A 17,179-nucleotide genomic window follows, 5' to 3' on the forward strand; every position below is an offset into this window, starting at 1 on the left:
TTCTTTAAATTTGCCTGCTGGATTGAATAATCAAATGAGATCTTGCTAGCGAAAATAATTAGTAAAACTGTCATACAGAATAACGATACGGCTCCCTTACCCATTGATTGATGTATGGTCGATCTTTTACTTATCTTCTCTGTGGTCTAACGGGTTGTTCTTCTGACTTTCACGCAGACGACCGGGGTTCGAGACCCAGTCGTCTCCTTCTTTTTGCAATATAGGAATAATTCAATTTGGTGCACGTTGAGAGCTATATAAAGAATGACATCCTCAATGCATGTAGATTTATAATATTTTAACTTAAAACTATGCTACCTTTGCGTATAATCATTAATATTATATTCCAAAAATGTATATTGGAAAGACGGGGATTCGAACCCCGGTCGCCGGGTTGCCAGGATTGAGCACTACCGCTGAGCCACTGTGCCAGATGGGATAAATTCATTGTTTATACATTAATGAACGAGAGACCCGTGTTTAGAATATTCTTTGTTTTGAAGGAAGTTTTATCTCTTTATCCTCATTCATTAATGTGACGTCAGCGGCTCATTCAATTTCTCAAATCCGTCAAACAGCGCATCTCATCAGACATCTTAATCCCAGTTACAATTAAAATAACCACATAATGTGTACATCGCACGAGCGAGCGCCACGGTATATATAACGTGCATTATTTAGGACAAAGTGAATTTAGTATCAGCATTTTGGGTCTATTTTACATTTCAAAAGCCCCCTCTGGAAGAATGGAGCACAAAAACGTAATTCAGAATGGTATAATGCAGATCGTAGACTGTGGGAATAATTTCAGGAAACGGGCTGTCACTTCTTTGCGGGGGCGTGGCGATGGTTCAGGCTAACTTGAACTTAAACTCTGCTTTCGACCAGGCTCAAACTTTTGGATCTGTTGTCATGGTGATTTGGAAAATCCAGGTACGGGGAACCGGAAAGTCCGGCTAACTCAGTTATCCAGTTAAAGTTATCCGGCTAACTCAGTTATCCAGGTACGGGGAACGGGGCCCTGTCCTGTCTTGCACTTTACTTAAAATTATTTATTTATTGTTGTATTGTTCTTAATTGTGAAAAAAGTATGCACTGAAATGTCAAATCACGTTCCATTTTGTACCTGTATAAAATGGCGAATAAAGTAATCTGAATTTGAATCTGAATCTAATTTCTAATTTATACTCTGCATATTGGAAAATCCCCATGTTAGGTACGTCTACATTGAATGAATGAATTCTTTATTTCGAATGTTTACAAATACAAATAAACAATAAATAAATATTTTTCGAAATGTTTACAAATAAACAAGCGAAAAAGATAGGTTTGAAGCCAAGTGGCTTATAGAACAACCTAGCCTACCCCTAATTCAAAAACAAAGTTTGCAAAATGAAACAATCAACAAAAACCGATCACAAAAAGGAAAATCAATACCCGAGTTACATTGTGGAGAAAACAGATTATAGGTTAAATTTGACTATAAGATTATAGAACCCTGTTTTTAAACCTTTTTTTTACTTAAAAATACTCCTGCTGTTTTTTATTTCATCCGGTAGATTGTTCCAGAGTTTCACTCCTTTAACTGACACAGACATACTTTTAAGTGTGGTTCGAGCTCTAGGCTGTTTTAAATTGAGTGCTCTTCTTAAATTATACCTCACCTCTCGTTCTTTAAATTAAATTTGTAAGTTACTTGGCAGTTGATAACTTCTAGCTTTAAAAACTATCTCTGTTAACACATTCGGGGCCATTGGGCTGAGTCTAATTAATGTCAAGAGGACCGGGGAATGTAAACAAACGTGGGGCTGTTTGTACAGCTAAATCTATACTTTATAGTATTGCTATCTGTCCATTCTCATTGTCAATTGAGTCCATAAACCGTCCCTTCAAAATGGCTTAAAGAAAAAAAAAATCATCAATAGGTTCTCATTTTACAGTGCCGTGAATATAAGCGTTATACGGGATTTGGTCTAGTATATTTTTTGGAAGGCTAGATAAAGGGCTAATAGCTGCTAACGTTATATCCAATGGCATTTCCGTTTTACAGATGCTACAGAAATAACTCAAACTGCATATGACTGCATACGATCCCAAAGCATGTATGCATGAAAAGGGGGGGGGGGGGGGGGGGGGGGCGGGGAACATTGTTTATTATTATTGATAACCAATAACCGTGTTCGTCTAACTAGCCACATAGGCCGATCGCCTGGATGGCTATCAAAACAATGCCCGATCGGGCTGTAATTTACGAGAAAAAGATCTTACCGTGGTCCGGGCTGATCCCCCCGAGCATTTCCCCATTATCGATCGCCATCTGGTAGATCGATATGTCCATTGGCTGATGTTAAATCCCCTTATTGCATGGTGAAATCTGCGATCCGAAACGTAATCCAAGCTACATGCTGCACATCCAGAATCCTGCTAGTGAAATCTCCATTTAAAGTAAAAAAAAAAGATAGCGATAGCGCCCCTAAGAGGATCTGGCCGGTATTGCACCTTCTCGAATTCATAGAGTAGGGTAAATCTGCAGTGCCGCTCGGCGACCTTGAATAGGTTATTAAAATGGAATAAAAGCAATAACAACTTCCCACGGATATATCCGTGCCTCTGTCCACAACGGGTGGAATCGAAATACGGAGATCTCCGTGCTTGGGCGGGAATGTGTTAAGGTACATTCATAGGAAGTGCAATGGGTAGAGTGCTTGGTGCTCTGAGCAGGGTTAGGGGTTTAAATCCCACTGCAGCCGCCCATACAATGGGTGCAATTTGAGTAGTACTTGTATTTAAGCGATCATTATATGATATTCTGTACTCGCAAAAAGCTAAAACAAAAGGCCGGCTGTCACAAAACAGTCACATCTAGAGACCTCAAAACCTACTCTAGTGAGGCCTTTAACCAAGAACTGGAGAGACTGGTCAGATGAGCTCAGTGGTACACTAGTTGAAGAAACATGGCTTGGATTCAAAACCAAATTCTCATCAATACTAAACAACATGGCCCCCCCTAAGAACCACCAGGGTTAAAAATTGTGCTGAGCCATGGATGCACTCAGACATACTGACCGCTATGAAAACCAGAGACAATTTTTTTTTCTGAATTTCATAAAAGTCAGTCAAAGCTTGCCAAAAGCTCAAACAGTGATCTCCAAGCCCACATGGTTGAACTCAAACAACAAAGAAACAGACTAAGAAACGGTGTAAACACCATGATCAAATCTGCAACAAAAATTATTCATCAATGACAAAACTGAGGAAAACAAAAACAAACCCTGTGAACTTTGGAAATTACTCAACAACCAACTAGGCTGCAGTAAAAAACTAAAAACCAGATTTACAAACATCAACATAAAAACAGAAAACACTCTCATCACAGACAAGCTGGATGTGGCCAATTACTTAAAAATTTTCTTTACAAACATAGCCACAACACTGGTTAATAAACTACCCCCCCCCCCCCCCCCACTCAGGGCATTTTGGGGTAGAACACATCCCACAACACTAGCCTTCTACAAAAACCTAGGGGTCCGCAAGACTTCAAACTCGAAATGATAACAACAGATGAGGTGCTCAAAAAACTGAGCGCCCACCAACCTAACAAGGCCACTGGCCATGACAATATCCCCTCCAAATCCGTCAGAGACTCAGCAGCCGCCATCACCCCAGTCATCACCCACATAATAAACCTCTCCATAAAACAGGGATCCGTCCCCAAAGACTTCAAAATTGTGAGAGAGACCCCCCTGCAAAAAAAAGGCAGCAAATTAGACCCAGGCCTACTGCCGCCCTGTTTCTATTCTTACCTCAATCTCGAAAGTTTTTTACCTTGCGGAAAAAAAGCGAATCTACGAATTCCAATCTGACACATGCCTTCTCTATTTGAAAGACCACATCAAACAAGAGGTGGACGCGGGCAAATACTGCGGCATGGTCATGCTGGACCTCCAAAAGGCTTTCGACACTGTCAATCACTCCATTCTGATTGACAAGCTAAAAGCAATTGGTTTTGATAGTTCATCAGTGAGCTGGATGCAATCCTACCTGGAGGGGAGAGAACAGATGGTGGAGGTAAACAGTACACTACCCCCCCCCCCCTCCCAGTGAGCTGTGGTGTTCCACAAGGAAGCATACTAGGACCGTTACTGTTCCTAATTTATGCAAATGACATGTCATCAGCTTGTGACTGCAACTTGTTCCTGTTCGCGGACGACTCAGCCCTGCTGGTCTCTGACAGGGACAAGTTGCAGGTTGAAAAAGCCATCAGCTCTGAACTCGGCAGAATTTGCACCTGGCTCGCTGATAACAAACTATCATTACACCTGGGTAAAACAGAGTCCATTCTCTTTGGATCAAATAACAAACTCAGCAAAGCCAACGGCTTCTCTGTTACAGTGGGTGACAATATTGTCACAAGGAAAGATGAAATTATAATATAATACGATTCATAATACATTATAATTTCAGTCTCTGGTCTCTGAGGAGACAAATACATATCATTGCAAAAAGATCTATCTGGAATATTCTGGGTTTATCGCTCAAATGCCCTGGGTCTCTTAGATCATTCTGGAACATAAAATAATCTAGGCACTAGTATACTCTACAACCTTCTAGAATATAAGGCACCATGACAACGAAGCCTACAACTCTAACAATAAACATCCGGTGTGTATACACATAGCAGATAATAAATTAAATGAAGTTCAATCAGTCCTTAATAATACTTTAAAAATTAACCACACCTAAACGTATGAACACTACAAGGTTATTCTAACAATTTAAGTAATCACTCCATTGAAGGCACATTGAAGCTCTAAAAGGCGCTGCTTTTCTATCTTATCTAATCTGTTAATTCGGTTCTAGTGGCTTCTCCACGTTGATAATTATTCTATCTCTCATTCCTTATCTATATCTTTCCTTTGATTTTTATTTTATTTAATTTTTTCTTCTCATTACTCTATATTTTTTAAATATATTTTAACTTACATTGTTCTTTTCCAATGTTCTTCACATTAAGGTGTCAATATTGCTCTACAATCTTTTCCTTTTTTCCTTTTTTCCCACACGTTAGTAGAGGGTTCAAATGAATATGTCGATGAAAGTTTATTCTCTTTTTTTATTTTTTATTTTATTTTTTTGTCATTTATCACAATACTTCATTACAGTAAGGGAAGGTGCAAGACCAAAAGCGACATTCTATTGCAATAGAATGGAAATGTTAGATCCTATGGCAATTAGCATAGGAAGATTAAGATTACAATGCTCAGTTTGGGCAATCCGGTGGACCATGGGAGAAAGTCAATTGCGGAGGATGTGTTCTTGGAACACAGGCCTGTACGACTTTCTGGGTGAGGGGAAAATAGGGGATTTTTATTTGTATATATATATGTTTTTAAGCTCAGCTCTCAACGGGACCTCATTAATTGGATGTACATCTATTGTAGCTTCACACTCCAGAAGCATTACCAAAAACTACACAAAAACATGCATAGATTATGGCTAGTTTGAATATAATGGTATGGAACACCGGTGGGATAAACAAACAACACAAACGCAAAAGCGTGCTCACACTGATGAAAAAAGAACATGTGGACGTGGCTCTATTAAGCGAAACGCACATTTTAGAGGAAGACATAAATACGTTAGCGGATAACATATACCATAATATTAGTCACTCTTCTTTTGTTACGAGAACTAGAGGGGTAGCCATAGTCGTCAGACGCAAATTAAATATCGAATTGAAAGGGGTATGGTCGGATGCTGAGGGGCGCATAACTATAGCTAGGATTATACACAATAACAGGAAAATTGCATTGGCAGCGGTATATGCCCCAAATTTGTACGAAGTGGGTTTCTTCACTTCACTAACCGGAGAAATGTTAAACCATCCCGAGTACTCATATATAATAGGTGCGGATTTTAATGCCATTTGGAACCCAAGGATGGACAAAACTTACCTTACCTTTTCCAGCGACCAAAAAAATTCATCTAAAGCATTAAAAGATTGGTCGAAATCAACAGGGGTAACTGATTTATGGCGTTCAATTAACCCCATGACCCGCAAGTACTCCTGTCGTTCGGCGAGACACAACACACTATCCAGAATTGATTACGTCTTTGCATCCCCGAGAATATTTGATAAATATGAAGTGGAAATGACACCCAATGCGCTATCAGATCACTGCTACTTAATCCTGAAAGCAACATTTGGTACACTATCTTCCCGGGCCCCAAGATGGCGTTTTAATTCTATGCTGCTTAACAACAAGGAATTCATTACACAAATTAAAGAAGCTCTCACAGTATTCCTACGGGATAATGCTAACTCGGTGCAAGATCCCAGAATATTATGGATGTCGGTAAAGACTATGATCAAGGATTTCACGGATAGATTTTCCTCCATATTGCGCAAAAATCAAAACACAAAACTGTCTGAAATGGAAACGCTTTACTCAACGCTTTTTAATTCTTTAAAATACAACAACTCTACTAGACTAGAAAGCCAAGTTAACATTCTAAAGACAGAGATCAAAGCAATATACAGACAAAAATCGGAATTGCAAATACGCAGCACAAGACAACAGCAGTACTTCCAAGGCTCTAAACCTAGTCACCTATTAGCCATGCGACTAAGAATTAATGCAAAATTTGCAGATATAACTGCCATTAGGAAACAACAAGCTCTAGTAACAGAACCCAAAATAATAAACGATACATTCAAAGAATTCTACTCCGATTTATATAATTCAGAAACGACCTTTGATCAAGACAAATTAGACACATATCTTAATCAAATTACTCTTCCTAAACTTACGGAGGACGACGCTAAACAGTTAGAAGTACCGATCACATTAGAAGAACTCAAGAAGGCCATATCCGGAATGAAAAACGGCAAGGCTCCGGGAATTGACGGTATCCCATCAGAAATGTACATTTCTTGCTGGGACATATTTGGACCCTTATTACTAAATATGATCTTATACTCAGTCAAAGAGGGAAGCTTCCATAAACACCAAAATATCGCACTCATTTCAGTTCTTCACAAAAAATACAAAGACCCCACTGAGTGCGGTAGTTACCGTCCTTTAAGCCTCCTCGGAACCGATGTCAAACTGTACTCTAAGATATTAGCCATCAGATTGCAAAAGCATATGACGTCTTTAGTTCATCCGGACCAAACAGGCTTCATAAAAGGTCGCCTGATCAATGATAACATAAGGCGAATACTGCACGTACTAGATGCAGACAAAGAGGACACCACACCTAAGGCGATACTATCCCTGGATGCTATGAAAGCATTTGACAGGTTGGAATGGTCGTTTCTATGGGCAGTATTAGAAAGGATGGGGTTAGGAAAAGGATTCATTGATATGATTAAAGTACTATACAAGGACCCATCGGCCAGGATTACAACAGGCACATTCATCTCCGATATCTTTCCGGTATCACGCTCAGCCAGACAGGGTTGCCCTCTTAGTCCCGGACTATTCGATCTATCATTAGAACCTTTAGCACAATTTATAAGACAATCCCAACACATAGAACCAATAGTAATCAAGGGCACACATCATAAAATTAGTTTATATGCGGACAACGTAATATTGTTCATGCAAAACCCCAACAACACATTGCCGCATATACTCAAGTTGATAGAGAACTTTGGTGATTTATCGGGATTTAAAATAAATTGGCCTAAGTCGGCTTTTCTTCCTCTTAACACCAGTGCAAAAAAAGACACAACCCTCCCAGGTGCGATACCCATGGTCAAACATTTCAGATGCTTGGGTGTGGAAATATTTCCCACCATAAGACAAACGGTGAAGCACAATTACACAAAAATACAGAACAAAATCAAAGACGACCTGGACAGGTGGGCAAAACTTAAAAACTCAGTACAGGCAAGGGTATCAATAGTTAAGATGGATGTATTACCAAGAATCAATTTCTTCAGCTCAATGCTTCCGTTACCTCCTCCAGAGGGCTACTGGAAAAGATTACAAACCTCCACATACAAATTTATTTGGAATAACAAACCACCTCGCATAAAAAGATCCACAGCACAGAGAAATAAAGCAGACGGTGGCATGGCAGTCCCAGATTTTTTACAATATTTTAAGGCCTTCACATTAAGACCATTGAAGATATGGTTTGACCCCCAGGCTTTGGTATCTTGGAGAGAATTAGAAGAAAACATAGTAGCCCCACAGAGACTGAAAGACATAGCACACACTAAACTTTCAATCAAGCATTGTGAGCGAGAATTTGGCCCAATAATTACCCATGCAATCAGAACATGGCGGGAAACACAAAAGAAATATCCTAACCCTCAAGAATGGCATAATCACACTCCCATATTCAATAACAATGCACTCTTAATGGGAAAATGACCTATAAGATTCCCTATATGGGAAGAGAAAGGCATACACTCATTAGGGGATATTTTTAATAACAAGGGCCTCTGTAGTTATGTCGAAATATGCATAAAGTTTAACCTCACCGAGTCCACATGGCTTTTTTACATACAGTTACGACTTTGTATGAGATCTCACGGTGTTCCATTACTCATACCAATTGAACACCACAGATACCACAAATTTTTCTATGAAAGAGATACATTGGGAGGTTTTGTATCAGGTTTTTATTATCAATTACTAACGTCCTCGTATGAAACCCTTCAACTAGACACTGTCTGGAGGAGGGATATACCAGACCTGGAATATGACTTTGATTGGCAAGGAGCCTGGGCAAATGTCCGACTTACATCAAGGAACCCGGATCATCAACAAATCAATCTGAACTATATTCACAGGACATACTTGACTCCTATAAGGCTGTGCAAAATGGGGCTTATACAAGACTCCAAATGCTCCCAATGTACAAATGGGGACGAAGGAACATTTATGCACATGTATTGGGACTGCCCACCAGTTAAGGCATTCTGGAAAGATGTGTCCCAACAATTATCAATACTCGTATTTTGGAATATACCTGTACACCCCGCGGTATTACTATTGAATGATGTTTTTGAGTTTGCAGTGAATCCACAACTAAAAAGATTGGTTTTATCGGGTATCACAGTAGCTAAAAAACTGATCGCATCACGTTGGTTTCAACCGGAAAAAATGTGCCGAAAAGTGTGGTTTCTTACATATCTCGATGTGATATATCAAGAAATATCTACAGCAAGAATTCTGGGGCTCAATGAATCCAAAATGTCAATGTGGTTAGAAGTGGTGGAGAGAATAAAAGCTAGCTTATAATGGTAGTGTCTGGTTAGGAGTGAGGGATAATGGAGGTACTATCCAAGAGGGGGTCCGGGAGGGGGGGGTTTGAGCTGGAGCATAATGTGTAGGGTTTTAGAAAATAGGTATTAGGGGTATATTATATACTAACATTTATATAATTGTAATTTCGCTGGATATACACTGTATACGGTTAAAATGTTATTATAGACTATTTTTATTTTATCCTGTTTCTGTACTTGCATATATTTTAACCACCTTTACTGAAAGTTTCATTATGCATTGTGTGTTGAGTACTGACTTTTAATAATTTTTTGTTTTGCAATAATAAAAAAAAAATAAAAAAAAAGGAAAGATGAAATTACCTACCTGGGTTCCATTCTAGAGGCAAATCTTTCCTGTGACAAAATGGCAACCAATGTAATCAAAAAAGTCAACCAACAAACAAGATTCTTGTACCGGATCTCCTCTCTGGTAAACAAGAATACCCTGAAGACTCTAACAGGAGCATTCATTCAAGGGTACTACGACTATGCTTGCACCTCATGGTACCAAAGCACCTCAAAAGCCCTAAAAACAAGACTACAAACATCACAAAACAAACTGGTCAGACTACTGCTTGACCTTACTCCTAAAACCCACCTCACCCCTGCCCATTTTGACAACTTAGGATGGCTCAGAGTAGACGACAGAGTACAGCAACTTGCAATGGGCCTGGTCTACAAGATACACTACACCACTAAGATACCCATGTACATGTCGAAATACTTCCCAACGGTCAGTGAATTCCACAACCACAACACCAGAGGGAGTTCCACAAATCATGTTCAACCCAGATTCGGCTCAAACAAGGGACTAAACACGTTTCGCAAATATGCCACAACAATGTGAATCACTACCCTCCTTCAAAACCGCTCTCAAAGAGCACCTACGGGAGGCTGCAATGCGAAACTGGCCCCGGTAAATGTCCAAACCCCCGACCCCCGACCCACCCACCCAACCCCCTCCAATGTACAGTTTCTTCCCCCTCGAATGTATATATTTTCTTTTAGGATCTCTGTCTGTTAAACAGTAGCTATTGCATATTTGTATGTTGTGTATGTCATAAATGTCATGATGAATTGAAAATGGGGGACCCTGATGTAAACAAGATGAAAGTCTTTCTCTGGTCTGCATCCCCTTAACACATTGAGTGCCAACGACGAGAAATCTCGTTGTTGGCCGCCATGCGTTGAATGCCAATGACGAGAAATCTCGTTATTTAATCGTTATTTCTTTTATTAGCGATATCCATTAATTTTTCATCAATCCAGCCTCACGTTATCATTGGGACTGTCTATGAGCTCGAAAAGGGCAAATACCGCCCCCTATCGTCTCCCGGATGGTATTGCACCCATTGGAATGGACTCAATGAAAATGCATGTGAAAAGAAAACTCCGGATTCCACATTTTACTTCTCAGGCATGTAACCGGAGACTATTGCATTCATTGGGGCAACCGAAAGCAGCGTGGATTATCTGTTTCGAGGTCTAATGTTGGATCAATAAACACGATCGATATTTGGAATGGCGATGAGGAATTGGAATCATCTTATTGCAGAACATCTGATCTGAGGTAAGGAATCTATTTGACCAGTTTTGGGGTAATCAGATGTTTTTTTCACATATTTCACAACGTGTCTGTGTGTGTGTGCGTGTATGATGTTAGCGCTGACCAGGTCATAGATAATAGATTTTCCAGCCCGCTTCTCTAGCGTGCATAAGTACACATATACTATTGATAATCTAGCGTTTATTTGAAAACTATTCATAAATCAGCCGGAAAATGACAACGTGTTGTGTGTATTCCAGTAAAGGGCGATTCCTGCGGAATATTTTTTTTTCTCTAGACATTTCCAAAACTATACTCGTATTCAAAACGGTATAAAACGGAAATGTACCGATGAAAAAACAATCAGTTTCGTACATGTTGACTGCAAGCAAGTCATTGATAAGCGACGGGCATATTAGACACATAGCCATAATTTAAGATATAGTTTATGCGTTTGCAAATGTGCTCGCCCTCCCATTGACTAAAGCGCTGACACTGAAGCGATAAATAGTTCTGTATTGTACCCATTCTGCAATCTGTTAATACAGTTTTCATTCAATCAATCAATCAATACTAGAAAAAGCACTATAGAGATATTAATATAGAAAAATGACAAAACCTGTACAAATGTGTTGTTCTTCACACCCCTGTTGTGTGTTTAGTTAGGGACAACAAATCCTTCTTGTGCCTCTTGACTCAGATGAACTTGGGCTTTTTGGAAAGCATGCAGAAATATTGTGGTCATCTAAACTGCTCTTTTTGATGAATGGTTTTCCATTATTTGTGAGGTTCACGCGGCAGGATGCACCTCTGCTGCCAGCCTGTGTTTTCTGCTGATCGCAGGAGAGGAGAGCTGATACAACACACTCTGCAGAACAGACCTCAGAGAGGACCGATGAGGGATGGGGGGGAAATAACAATAACAGAAGGAGAAAAAGTGCTGATCTCTCTCTCTCTCTCTCTCTCTCTCTCTCTCTCTCTCTCTCTCTCTCTCTCTCTCTCTCTCTCTCTCTCTCTCTCTCTCTCTCTCTCTCTCTCTCTCTCTCTCTCTCTCTCTCTCTCTCCCTCCCTCTGTCTGTCTGTCTGTCTGTCACTCTCCCACCCTCACTCTGTCTCTGTGTGTCTCACTGTGCCTCCCTCTCTATCTATCTATCTATCTATCTATCTATCTATCTATCTATCTATCTATCTATCTATCTATCTATCTATCTATCTATCTATCTATCTATCTATCTATCTATCTATCTATCTATCTATCTATCTATCTATCTATCTATCTATCTATCTATCTAGCTATCTATCTATCTATCTATCTATCTATCTATCTATCTATCTATCTATCTATCTATCTATCTATCTATCTATCTATCTATCTAGCTATCTCTCCCCCTCTCTTCCTCCCTCTGTCTGTCTCTCTCCCACCCTCCCTCTCTGTCTTTCTCTCCTCCATCTCTTTATCCTCCTTTCTGTCTCCGTTTCTCTCTCTCTATGCCCCCTCTCTTCCTCTCCCTCTGCACCCCCCCTCTCTCTCTCTCTCTCTCTCTCTCTCTCTCTCTCTCTCTCTCTCTCTCTCTCTCTCTCTCTCTCTCTCTCTCTCTCTCTCTCTCTCTCTCTTTCATTCAGTGCTGCTGACTGTTTGGTTGCAGAGATCTGACTCCCACACTTTTCTGACTGCCTTATTTATCACATTGATCAGCATATGAAGAGGAGGGATAGACCTGGAGGAACACTGTGTCGGTATGAGTGGGAGGGAAAGAATTAACCCATGCGCCTTATGCAATCCAGATAGTAGTCTACACCGAGATGAACCCAGAGAGTAGTCTACACCTAGTTTAACCCAAAGAGTAGTCTATACTGATATGAAACCAGAGAGTAGTCTACACCAAGATGAACCCAAAGAGTAGTCTACACCGAGATGAACCCAAAGAGTAGTCTACACAGAGATGAACCCAGAGAGTAGTCTATACAGAGATGAACCCAGAGAGTAGTCTACACCTAGTTTAACCCGAAGAGTATAGTCTATACTGATATGAAACCAGAGAGTATCTCTACACCAAGATGAACCCAGATAGTAGTCTATACTGAGATGAAACCAGAGAGTAGTCTACACCAAGATGAACCCAAAGAGTAGTCTATACAGAGATGAACCCAGAGAGTAGTCTACACCTAGTTTAACCCAAAGAGTATAGTCTATACTGATATGAAACCAGAGAGTATCTCTACACCAAGATGAACCCAGATAGTAGTCTATACTGAGATGAAACCAGAGAGTAGTCTACACCAAGATGAACCCAAAGAGTAGTCTATACTGAGATGAACCCAGAGAGTAGTCTACACCTAGTTTAACCCAAAGAGTATAGTCTATACTGATATGAAACCAGAGAGTATCTCTACACCAAGATGAACCCAGATAGTAGTCTATACTGAGATGAAACCAGAGAGTAGTCTACACCAAGATGAACCCAAAGAGTAGTCTATACTGAGATGAACCCAGCGAGTAGTCTACACCAAGATGAGCCTGGTCCCCAGAAGTTTTGCTTGTTAAAGGTCATTAACAGTACATTTAGTTGATTTTTTTACTTGAAACCTATCGTACAACAGAGATCTATAAACCTATTGACCTATTAGTTATGTGCAAACTATCTCTGCAACAACAGAATGATTTATTGTAGAAATCTGAGAAATTACCCTTTAACCTACTACATTTTAGTTTCAGGCTATATGTCTGTCTGAAGTATTACAGTACAATTGTCTGTTTTTATCAGAAATAGATGATGGCAGGGGCGCCAGAGTGGCGCACCACGTAACGCACTGCGGTGCAACGCGGCCGTCCCGGGTTCGACTCCCGGACCCATGCAGCGACCTTTGCTGAATGTCCTCCCCCCATATCTTCTCCCATCCTTCCTCTCTGCCGGGTCCGTCCAATAAAGCAATAAAATGCCAAAAAAAAAAAAAATATGATGGCAAAGAAACACATAGAATTCCCTCATCACTGAAGCAGTTGGGGTTTTTTCAATGCCTTGCTCAAAGGCACCCAGTGAGGGAGGACACTTGTTGACTTCCCCCGTGTCTGATTTTACCAGCTGGGCTTTGGATTTGAAGATCCTATATAGGCATTGCCATTATGCATTATGGGTATAGCCCCACTGCTATATGTACCAGACGGGGTGTAGAGTTTACAATAAGACATTGTCAGCATCTTTGTCCTACAGAAACTCTTTTTTACTATATCAAGAGCTGACGCTATCCCCACATTTAAGACAAAATTAATGATGACTTGGATAAGCCAAACAGTTGACAGCATATATATCCCGATGAAATAGAAGTTCCACTGGAAAATCAGTTCCTAAGGTATACAGTATTCTGTGGTCAGCGGTAAATGTAACAAGCAGCAACCAATCAAAGCCCCCCCAAAAGATAACCTGTATAGACCTTCAGGCCACATTCAATGTGTCTTTAATATCCGAATGGCCTTCTTATGTATGATGACACCGTTTACTTTTATCCTAATGTTTTTTAAACAAACGTTGTGTGATCTATTCAAAAGCCTCACAGTAATCCAATCGACCTGAATGATCCCTCCCTAAACAAGCCTATATAGGCCTCGTCTATACGACAGATCGCATTCACACAACTCCACTACCTCTGAGTCGCTCTATAGGATATTAAATGAATGATGAATGAATACAATTTGCATTGCATCTGCATACATTTACGATCTCGGGCCCTCTTCAGAAATGATGTGTCTGGGAATTGCAATCGTTATCGTGTATGGAGGCAGGCTGTGCTGCTTACTCCATCCAATAGAATTCAACAGCATGTTTTATTTTTTTGCTGAAATATTATTTCCACTGTCTCAATAGTGAGTCGTGACTCGTGACTCGTTTGGTTGAGCGGCTGTGAAATGGAGAAACGTTATAATCGGCCTAATAATTAACACCAGCAAGCAGAGACAGTGTTGATTTAGGATAACTTATATAGGAACATACTTTCTTCTGATTCGTATACCATTAAAATACCACATGTTTAGGACGGAGTACCCGTGTGTCAGCCTATTTTCAATTGTTAACAAGAAGTAAACCTGGTATTATTAATATTCACATTGAACCAAACTGAATCATCTTTGAAATAATAAAATGGCATTTTTGTGTTGCAGGTCAAATGCATGAGGCTTGAACTTAGGTTACATTCTTATCAAGTATATAGGCTACAGGTATAGGTGTGTTTGCTGCCTGTGTGTGTGTGTGTGTGTGTGTGTGTGTGTGTGTGTGTGTGTGTGTGTGTGTGTGTGTGTGTGTGTGTGTGTGTGTGTGTGTGTGTGTGGTGTGTGAAAGCAAGTTCCAATATAACCCTACTAACCGCACAGCAGCTGCATCCAGGCGCAGGTCTTGTAGACGGTGGCGGTGTTGCAGAAGAAGAACAGCGCCATGCAGGCGATGCAGCTCAGGGTCAGCACCATGGACAGCAGCACGAACACCGAGGCCACCTTGAAGGCTCCGGACGGGATCGAGCCGAAGTCGGCGAAGCTCCCGACGCACGCGAACTCCCGGCCGGGCGACTCCCGGCCGACGCCGACGCAGTAGTGGAAGAGGCCGAAGTAGCCCGCCTGCGGCGTGTTGACGCTGTCGCCGATCCAGTAGGGCTGCATGAAGACCACCACGTTGACGATGGCGAAGCAGATGGTGAAGATCGCCCACAGCACCCCGATGGCGCGGGAGTTGCGCATGTAGTTGTCATGGTAGATCTTGGAGGCTTCTTGCGAAGGGAGCATGTTTTCCCTTGTTCCTCTCTCTCTCTCTCTCTCTCTCTGTTCTGTTCTCAATACTCTCTCTCTCCCCCCCCCCTCTCTCTCTCTCTCTCTCTCTCTCTCTCTCTCTCTCTCTCTCTCTCTCTCTCTCTCTCTCTCTCTCTCTCTCTCTCTCTCTCTCTCTCTCTCTCTACCCCCCTCTCTTTCTTCTACCTCTCTCTCTTACGGTTTCTTTGTAATTCTTATATCACCAACTCAATATCTTGGCTGGCGGGGCTCTGTTTTTTTTTTTTTTTTGGAAAATAGTTTTTCAATTAGCTTATTAGAACGGCTTATGTTGGATGTGTCCAACAATGTTGCTGTTACAGGATTATTGACAGGGCCTGTCTTCCTCTTCATAGCTAATATGCAAACCTATACATACGATATTCCAAGAGACTTGTGTACAAAACAATGAGAAATGCTACATCGAGTCAATAAAAACCATCATCTCCCCGTCAATGATGAATAATTTACAACGCGGTGGTTCAACATCTGCGCGTATTAAGGTTCCCTTCCCTCAGAGCTACACAGTAATAATAGCACATGACAAAACAAATCCATCAAAATTGGATTTTCTCTGTTTCACAGTCGTCGGGGGGGTTCAAGCTGAAATCCATCATCATAATCATCACCAGCAACAGCGGCATCCTTCAGTCAGACGCGCGCCTTCGACGTATCCTTTATTCCCATCCGAAGGGGTTGGATATCTTGTTGCCTATAGATAATAACGCCAGCGGTGGAGCCCGTTTTCACCATCCAATGAGTGGGTGCTGCTGGTTTCCTTCGGCTTGGAGCTACAGGGGATGTCGACGACGCAGCATTAGGAGATGGACAACAAAAAATGGAAACAAAATAACGGAAAACATCAGCTTTTTAAACCCCTCCGTCAAATCTCTCCGGTCCTATCTTCTCGTAAACCCGACATCCTCCACCGTCTCGACTCCATTATCATGTGTTTTTTTCTTCCGTAGCCCATACAGTATGTCACTTGCTCTCTCCTCCCTCTCTCTCCCTCTCTCTCCCTCTCTCTCTCTCTCCCTCCCTCTCCCTCCCCCTTGGTCCTCCTGTTTCTCTCCTCCTCCTGCAAGCCCGCAGAAGATGCTGATGTTGGTGGCTGGTGCTGATGATGACAGAGACCGAGCGCAGCACCTAGGCATTTACATAGTAGACAAGAAGAGGTCTCCGCCCCTTTTACCTTGGCAGCACTACGTGTGAAATCTTTTTTATTTTATTGTATTTTTTTATAATTACCACAAGCCATTTGATTGTGTTTCGACAAGAGATTACACCAATAATATAGGCCTGCAACTGCAACCATAGGGTTAACTGGGATTGACCACAGAACATTAACGTTTTGATTGAGTGGGAATAGGCTGCACTGCAGAGCTGCTGAAGAGTGTGACGATACATTAGGCAAAGAGGCTGACCCTACAGACTGATATCCCAGCATTTAGCTGATGGCTAGCCGTAACCATAATATTAATTTATTATCCCATGACATGTAGCTGATGGCTAGCCGTAACCATAATATTAATTTATTATCCCATGACATAGCTGAGGC

The 17,179-nt window shown here is 41.1% G+C and overlaps 1 protein-coding gene across 1 annotated transcript in view; it reads right to left on the minus strand.

Moving 5' to 3' along the window:
* LOC311243973 (LHFPL tetraspan subfamily member 4 protein-like) overlaps positions 1–15,600 on the minus strand; it is a gene marked incomplete at both ends in the record, with an annotated part of 99,636 nt that extends 84,036 nt beyond the window's left edge. The window contains one exon of the mRNA XM_084333381.1: positions 15,189–15,600. Within this exon, the coding sequence (XP_084189507.1) occupies positions 15,189–15,600 (412 nt within the window). The remainder of the gene's footprint in view (positions 1–15,188) is intronic.
* Between the last annotated feature and the right edge of the window lie 1,579 nt (positions 15,601–17,179).

Source organism: Notolepis coatsorum (assembly GCF_963971535.1).
Source record: "Notolepis coatsorum genome assembly, chromosome: 17".
Taxonomy (NCBI): domain Eukaryota; kingdom Metazoa; phylum Chordata; class Actinopteri; order Aulopiformes; family Paralepididae; genus Notolepis; species Notolepis coatsorum.